This window comes from Sinocyclocheilus grahami, unplaced genomic scaffold (assembly GCF_001515645.1).
Source record: "Sinocyclocheilus grahami isolate Dianchi unplaced genomic scaffold, SAMN03320097.WGS_v1.1 scaffold65.1, whole genome shotgun sequence".
Taxonomy (NCBI): Eukaryota; Metazoa; Chordata; class Actinopteri; order Cypriniformes; family Cyprinidae; genus Sinocyclocheilus; species Sinocyclocheilus grahami.
This window is the reverse complement of record NW_015505244.1, coordinates 1915582-1924817: the sequence shown is the minus strand read 5'-3', so window position 1 is coordinate 1924817 and position 9236 is coordinate 1915582. Positions and strand designations below refer to the sequence as shown.

General features: G+C 36.7%; 1 protein-coding gene across 1 annotated transcript in view; it reads right to left on the bottom strand.

The window, feature by feature from the left end:
- Positions 1-258: 258 nt before the first annotated feature.
- The window catches only part of LOC107584982 (ankyrin repeat domain-containing protein 33B-like), a 14965-nt gene continuing 5987 nt past the window's right edge, over positions 259-9236 (bottom strand). The window contains exons 2-4 of the mRNA XM_016271783.1: positions 3866-3995; positions 3538-3678; positions 259-2344 (exon numbers count right to left, since the gene is read on the bottom strand). Of these exons, the coding sequence (XP_016127269.1) occupies positions 1497-2344; positions 3538-3678; positions 3866-3995 (1119 nt within the window). The 3' untranslated portion in view covers positions 259-1496. The remainder of the gene's footprint in view (positions 2345-3537; positions 3679-3865; positions 3996-9236) is intronic.

Sequence of the window (9236 nt, the reverse complement as noted above, 5' to 3'; positions counted from 1 at the left end):
CCAAAGCTATTGTTTTTGGAAAAATTATATAATTCATGGCTAATCTTTAGCTAAGTAAGTCATATGTTTTTACAGTAGTAATTCACCAATATACAAGACCGTTACAAAGTTTTGGGTTGGTAAGATTTTTTAATGTTTTTGAAAGTCTCATGCTCACCAAGGCTGCATTTGTTTGATCAAAAACACAGTAATACTGTGAAATATAATTACAGTTACAGTGTGTGTGTGTGTATATATATATATATATATATATATATATATATATAAACAATTTATTCCTGTGATGGCAAAGCTGAATTTTCAGCAGCCATTACTCCAATGTGACACTTACTACTCAGTCACAAAGCATTCTAATATGCTGATTTGCTGCTCAAGAATCATTTATTATTATCAATGTTGAAACCTTGATACATATTTTTCTGGATTCCTCATAAATTCACAAGAACAGCATTTATTGTAAATAGAAATCTTTTGTTACATTATAAAAGTCTTCACAGTCACCTTTGATCAATTTAATGAGTCCTTGCTACATAAAACTATTAATTTCTATAAAACAAATCTCACTCACCCTACACTTTGAACAGTAGTGTGTATACCTGTATTCAATTGGGTTGGCTTTCATTTTACCTTACATGTAGAACTATTTAATTTGACATGCAAAGAAATGTTTAGCCTTTTTTAAACGCATCTCTCCATCACAGGCAGCTGTGAAAGTTTGGTCCTTGATACACAAAAGCCAATCATTTAGTGTGCAAGCATGACGCATCTAACCCCACTCTCACCATATAGTAGTAAATACCATTTTCTAAAATATAATACATTGTATTTCTTGAACAGTTATAGTTTCAGAACATGGTCGTTGAAGTAATTACCTTAGAGTGCTTTAGTAGTATAAATAAATATTAAAATACATGTACAGAAAAAAAATCTAATAAGATGCTGATTCAAGATATCACTACCTCTTTTCCCATTTTTCATTACTTGCTGGTAATTGTCTGTAGCATTTGAAATGTGTGCAAATACAGGCATGGCTGCTGCCGAAATACCATCAACATCTTCAATGTTTATAAAAATAGTTTTAAATTGAGGTATTGAAAAAGTATGTTTGTTAAATACATTCACAATGCTACTGTTAAATCTGAGACAATGTTAGCATTTGGACAACTCTAAAAGTCAAAGAATCAATTTAAGGATGTAAACATAAAGTAGCATCTGGTTTTAGTAGCGCACCCATATTAGCTGATCTGGTTGGCTTTTTTCCTGATGATCAAACACATGAAATGGAATTAAAGGAGCTGTTCACTTTAAATCATTCACATTTTAAATAGGGTAAATAGGAGTTAATTTATCATTAAACTCATCTTTTAACTTATCATTTAACATTATAAAAATTAGTCTTCTTTAAAAAACAAAACAATAAATAGTAGAATAAATTGGAATCCAATATCAAAATTGCATTTCAAGTATTAAATGGTGAGCAGTATGTTTGCACACACTTATTTCCTTTTGCCCGTAGTGAGTTGTCTCTTTGTTATGGCCTCCAATCTTTTCCTTTCCACCTCCTCTGCTTTCTTTCGCTCCTCTTTCAGTTCTTTATATCTCCACTTTGGTATCTGGAGGAACTGGTCGTCTCTACAGCTGCTTTTCCGCCGCACTTTCTCCGGCATGTAGGTTGCCGTGGGTGCCTTGGTAATCCTCAGCTTGGGCACCACCATACCTGGCCTAACACTGCTCCTCCTCAGTAGGTGTAAGGGGAGCAGACTGGCCCTGCGGATGGCCGGTGAGGAAGAGGAGGAGCCATCTGATTGGGCCTGGGGTTGCAGACTTGCACGACGATCTTTCGGTTTGGGCACCAGTAGGACACGGGAGTTCTGGAAGAGACGTTTGTAGTTCTCGAGGCGCTCGGGTCCCAGACTTTTCAGCTGCTCAATTCGTTGTTTTTTTAGTATCTCCTGAACAGAGTAACTGCGTTTTCCAACGCAGGGCGGGCTGCCGGGACACACCGTTCGACATGCCATTGCAATGAATGGGCTCCCCAGTGCTGTTGTCATGCGCACCATGTGATCCAGAACCCCGTCCTCTGAAGCCTCAGTGACGTTGCTGATGTCAAAGAAGTCCCCCAGTGTCTGTGAAATTTTCTGAATGCAGCCTTTGGGCGTCTGAGCTTTGGCCACCAGCGCGGGCAGAAGGGGCCACTCAGGCCGATAGGTGTCGCTGAACTGATCCGCACATGGCTGCTGCATCAGCCGCGTCATGGCAAACACCGTGTCATAGCGGCTTGTGAAGATGGCCCATTCTCGCGCAGTGAACTTCCTCCCGTTGTCCCTGGCTTCTATGTCAGCTCCTGATCAAGAAAGCAAATGTGATGGTGTGATTGGAGTTATGAGGTTATTCCACGCCATGTCAGAATTACCATAATAAATCTAACTTGTAAAAAGTGCTCGCATCCTCCTAGAACTCATGTGCTACCTGACCGTTGTAGCGTCATGCAGAAACACTCAAAATAGTAGTAACTTTAGCAGTAAAATTTAGTTAAGCAGTTATTTTGTAATTATTCCTTTTATTGACTATAATTGAGTTGACTATAACAAAAGAATTTAATTTTGAAGAATCATTATGCAGCTTTTGCCATACAACAAACACACCAAAAAAAGTGGTACATATGGCTTGTTCACTACATTCTTGCACTACATATCTTCTTAAGCCATACAGCATTTAAGTCATTCACAGATTTTCAGGGGATAAATAATAATGATAATAATATATTTATTTAATTAATATTATTTGTATGAAAAATGTTATACATACCATGGAGCTTCACATTACAATATAAAATCAATTTAGAATTTTTTTTAATAAATAATAATAATAAAGAACAGTAACAAACATCATAATTAATTAATGATCATATAATAATAATAAAAATTCGTAAAAAATATTATTTGGGTGGCACATTTTGTTTATAAAATGTAACTTCACAGGTCAGAATATAAAATTCACTTTAGAAAAAAAAACTGAAAAAATGAATAAAATGTTAAAAAAAATGAATAGTAATAAATATTTTTGTAATAAGTATTATTCCTATGACACATCATGCATAAAATGCAGTATAGCCAAAAATGAAAGAATAAAATATGAAAAAGAAAGTAACAAAGCCAAAATAAAAGCAAAAAATAAAACAAAAATGATAATGAAAAAAACTTTATTCTGTTCCTCACACTTTTGTGTGACTATTGTGTGACTTCAGAAGATTTGTAAGATAGTTGTATGAACTCCCATTGTATGGCAAGAGCTGCATTTTTTTCCACAGAAAAAATAACAGTATATGGATTCAGAATGGCATAAGAGTGAATAAATAATGACAAATGTATCAATTTTGGGCAAACTATCCCTTTAAAATCAGTTAGTAAATCTGTGGTTTGATTATGTCTGCATTGTATCCTTGTCTTGTAGCTAATCATATGACAGCTGCTTTATATTGTAGTGTTTCCTGGCACGTCTGTCAGTCTGTTACACAGTGATCTGAAGCTCGAGTACCTGCCAGCATCAGGGCTCTGACACATTCCACTCGACCCTGTATAGCAGCTTTCATCAGAGCGGTGAAACCGTGGCAGTTCCTCTTCTCGATGTCAAGCCCGGGAAAGTAGTTGAGTAGGTAGTTAGTGATTGTGATGTGACCTGCAATTGTTGAGGTGAATTATGGAAATGCAGTCAGTTGCTGAATATGTAACAACATTTCTAGGGCACTCAGCAGTACATTTCTAGTAGCATTTGGAAGTTTTCACTATTACTTAAACTTTACGGTTATCTAAATGTAAATATGTGCAGGTTGTGATTTGGATTGAGGTTGTCTGATCGCTCTTACCCGCCTGGGCAGCGGTGGTGAGGGCTGTATTGCCCTCATTGTCCTGCCAGTTCACATCCAGGTGAGGACACTGGAAGAGAGCAGTCACCACATCCACATACCCTTGGTAGCATGCCACTATTAGTCCAGTCTGCAAAGTCAACACACACACACAAGGCATTACTGTCAAGACGTATTCACCCTGGCCAAGAATATTTAGTGGAACTAGCAGTTGGTAAATATGAGGAAAACAGTCTCAATTAGTATGGCTGAGTATTGATACAGATTTCACAATTTAAATGCTACTAAACTACACAGGGAACCTGTTGGTAGGTACATTTCTATAATATTACAGGTTAAGGAAAAATATAATGAATGTGTAATTTTTTATTTTTTTATTTATTTTATTTTTTTAATTCCTCTCTAGAGTTTATTTTTCAGGCTAACTATCGACCTTGGACATTGAATGGCTTTCCTGAGGTAAATGTAACATTACATGACATATTGATTACAGTTGTTTTACTGACATCTATTTTGCAGTTAAAACACTGATTTAGCAATTACAATACACATTATATTTTTCTGTAAGTTGTACTGTATCTTTCAACAAGCTGCTGCTTTAACTGAGGCGGCTACAGCAGTCTGCCACATTAAAGAGCACCAAAATGGTATTTATTGATTACATTTCACAATAAAACTGACAGAATTTGAGACCTGAGACTTTGCTTCATATAAAAAGAAGCAAAACACAAAGTTTAGAGCAATTACCAGATGTGAGCTTATGTTCAAGCATCAACAGAAAACAGCATTGACTAAAAGGTCAATTTTGAGATTTAAGAATTCATCAAATGATGGTCAGTTAAAATTGATTAAATGATATTGTCAACCCCACCCTGTCAGTTAGATAACTATACGAAATCAAGATAACCACTTTTTACTAGGGGTGTGAATAGACAGCGAATCAATTCAAGAATAATTTTTGCAAATTCGGAATGATTCAATTCAGTTTACAATGAGATTTCATTTTGATTGATGATTCGATTCTGCATTTTTAAGTGTATTCATAGGATTTGGCTTGAAGTAGGCAGCTTCCAACTTGAAAATGTGCAGAATTGTAATTATTTCACAGTGTTATTGGCATGATAAAGCAGTGCGGCTGGTTTTTGGGGGTTTTCTGAAGGCGTCTGGCATGTCTGTTTTTCTCTTCACAGTCAGTCTGGCCTATTTAAGTGTGAACAGTAAGAGTGTGTCAGCAGCGTCTCATCACACTGACACACAGCTGGAGGCAGCAGACTAAAAATAAACCCTGGACAAGCTAATTTTACATGGCTATGACAATAAGAGAGATGCTTCCAGTTGCTGCACATCAGATGATGGTGAAAGTGTGTGTTTAAGGTGACGTATGTAATTTTATTGATGTTTAACAAACAGACATACTAGTGAGCCATTAGTAGGTCAGTTTCCAGCTGTAAACACTGTGGCTCTGTGACAATATTAAAACATTGGTTTGTTTGTCTAAGAATCCCAAGTTTGGGTTTGTGGATATTTTAATAGCATCTTAATACATTAAGCCATGTTAAGTGTAAGTGTTTATGTTTTTCTACAGGAGCAAAACGCTTAACGAGAGACTCTGCGCATGCGTTCATATTCTGCTGTTCTGTGGCCACGGATTTGCAGGGTCTTGTTTTTTTTTTTTGCAGGACCCTGTATGTTATAGTACTAAATTAGTTGTAATCGTTTAATCACCACCATAGCTTCTTGTCTCCACTGGCAACACGCACGATTTGTGTCGATTGCAAGTGACATCGCAGGTAGCGGAGAGTGCAAGTGGCGATTGCAAGTGACTTCGTAATTTAGTTTCTTTTTTCTTGTCTTCACCACCTGGCTACTGTAGTAAAATGTTGAGAGATTCGAACAAAAAGTGATAAAAAAATTAGAACAAAATAAAAAATAAAGCCTGCAAGTGACGTTGCTAGCAGAAGCGCAAGTGTCTGAGAGTGCAAGTCTGAGAGTGCAAGTGCGAGGCTGCAGCCAGACCCTTCTCATAAACTCACTCACTGGTTCTCGGCTCATTACGAATCGAATCGGACATGTTCAAACAAGACAGTTCTCAGTTCAGAGTCGATGAATTGTTAAAAGGGATAGTTCACCCAAAAATTAAAATTTGCTGTTAATTTATTCACCCTCAGGCCATCTAAGATGTAGGTGTTTCTTCAGAAGAACAATAAAGAAGATTTTTAGCTGAAGTCATGATCCTTGGAGATTCATAAATGTCAACGTCTACCATCACGTTGAGATTGAAAAGATTATCAGGCAACACAAAATATTTGAAATATCTGACAATATATGATTGGTCTGTGCATTATTTACAACATCATTACCTGTAATCCATAGCCAATGGGACTGAACTATCTTAATCAGTTTACAGCTCAAGCCAAAACAGATCTACAAGTTGCTCAATCAAAACTCACTTTTGGATGTGGCCGACAGTCACACCAAACTGAAATGAGCCAATATATCAGTGTATATGATCCTGATGCTGGTTCTTGCCAACTCATTTAGCACTTCAGTTACTCCTACAGTACACTGAACTGAGGAAACGGTTCAGACTCAGACTGGAGAACCCATGAGCTGCTGATTTGAGCATGCGTGAACCGAGCACTTGAAGAAATGAAGGAGCCAAATAAAAGTGTTTATGGTTCCTCATGGTTTATGTAAAAAGGCGAGTTGATTAAGTCTAGTTAAATCAATTTATATGCTTTAGACATGTACAGTAAACATTTGCATTTCACATCATTATTGGGTGCTTTAATAATATAATTGCTTCTATGTTACGTCATTGTGTACGTAACAATCTGGTGAATCAGTTGTTTGAACAAGTTCATTGAAATGAACTGTCCGAAAGAACCAGTTCCTGTAAAAAATAAGACATCCCATTTGCCTGAGGCCAATGGGGTATATGTCAAACGTCACCTGACCAAACCCAGAAAACAGGTCCATCGCTTCCGCTTGTCGGAGAACGTGCTAACAGCCGTAATAAATAATAGCGATATCTATGGACTTTTAAGATAATCAGTTAAACTAGCTAGCTGTTTTTATTGTTGACGTTTTATTCAATTTTATATCCAAATGTTAGTGAAAAGAATAAAAATAAAAAAACTTTTAGATATCATTCCGCATATGTGATAGACATTGGTTATAATAATCTTTGGTATCTACTTTGAAGGCATCTTAAGTAAAACTGCTTCATATTTAACAAAGCATAGCCTATGCAAAACGCTTGAACCGGACCAGGTTAACAGAATACAGAAGTCTGTTGCACATAAAGTTCAGTTTCTTGCACAGACCGATCATTTTGCTTCAGAAGACCTCAAGATATCACCAGGAGTCACGGGTATTATTACTTTTGTGTTGCCTGATGTGCTTCTTTTTTTCTTTTCTTTTTTGACTCTCAAAGTGCAGGTAGCCGTTTACTTACGTTTTATGAATCCCAAGTTTGGGTTTGTGCAACGAATGGCAAAAACGGGTGACTGTTTGATTGAATCATTGTCTTTTGCTAATTGCTATGATTTCATGTGCTGACTACATTGTTACACCTATGAACAAAATATTTAAAGGTTGGATCAGGTAGAAATTATGCCTTAGGTAGTAGAGAAATCCAAAAAACTAAAATTATGTCATTCTTTACATTGACCGCATTTATTGATCATGTCAGAAAAGTCCTTTTGTTAGCAATTGGCCAAAATTAAATTTTCAGTGAAATTCAATTTGTGAACAAATCTCTCTAAATCTTCCAGAGTTAACAGCTCACTGGAAGGAATGGTTCTCTTAGTCTGCATCTTTATATCAAATATACTCAGCTTGGTTTTAATACAAATGTAGACATGTGTTGGGGTAATCTGTGGCCTGGTTGATTCTTAAAATAGAAAGGATTAGCCTTGTGAGCCATTGAATGAAAAAGAAGTTACAGGAATTTGTCCTCCAGCTCAGCTTTGACAATGAAGACATAATACAGCATCTGTCATACTTCTAAAAGCTGCTTGCTTTGCATATCATATTTGTGAGTGTGAAATGCAGAGTTGAACCTTAATGCTGTACTATATTACGCACTAAAACGAAACATAGGTAGTATTATGCTTACTTTGAAAATCTACAGGATTTGATCACTTATTGTGCGCCACTATGTTAGTGCGCCAAGTGTATAGACATTTTTAGGATGAATAGTAATATAAGTCAGACTGGTAGGACAAACACTGAAACAAGCTGGCCTCAAAAAGTGTGACAGGAGCAAGCTGGCCTGGATTTAATAATATAATGTCAGTCTGGCTGTAAGTATTGGAGTCCCAGAAAACAGGTCAGTGGGTAACATCCATCCACAGATGTTCAGTCAATGACTTGATATTACATCAACGCCGGGCTCAAAGTGATCCTGACACATTCATCAACTGGAAAGCCCTACCTGCACAGCAGTGTGTAAATGAAATGCCTTGACTCTGCCTGAGAGTTGTCAGTTAAGCTGGCTGAATTTACTTCCCCACTAGGCCCAGTGTTGTAGTTTAAGACTATTAAGCTTTTGTGCAATAGTAGTTGCATGGTAAACAAGATATTGGGGTCATGAGTATGTATGTAAGTAATGGAAAATACAGATGGGCTTGAAAATGCAGATGTTATGCATCCTGTAATGATATTAACAGTTCACTCAAAAGAGGCCTTTAAATCAACAGCAATAAGATGTTTGTCTGATGCTTTGTAACGTAAGATAGCAATATAATTTCATTAAGTATTATGACATTAAAGACATTATGTTATACAGCGATTAGTTCTTTTCCACAACTTTGTGATGTTCCAACAGTTCTGGGATGTTTTACTGTGGTATCACTCTGCTTCTGTGTTTGCAGCATTCCAGTACTAATATGTGAGCTGAGAAGAAATTTCTGCATGGTGTTATGCTGTAAATAAGAACATTAGTCCGTTTTTAGTAGTTGTCTTTATGTGAATTTGCTTAAAGGGGTCATATGGCGTTGCTAAAAATAACAATATTTTGTGTATAATAAAACCCATTACAAATGAGGCATTTGTTGCATCCAGTGGGGACATAATTATTGATTATAATGACTTATTCTGTCTTTTTACGAGTTGCATTGCGTATCGAGCTGCGTAAACATTTGTGATCGGAGAAACGACAAACAACAAGCGCTACTCTACACTGCTCAAAACTCGCCGTTTGAATCGTCAGTAGCAAATTATTTAAATATAAAAAACGTATTTACAGGCTGTGAGTCAGAAGCGCCAGACTGTCCTTGCAAAGTTGTAACTGCCCAACTTTATAGAAACAGCCTTTGTGCCACAGACGCATTAGGCTACTGGTTCAGGAAACAGTCCTCATCCATCC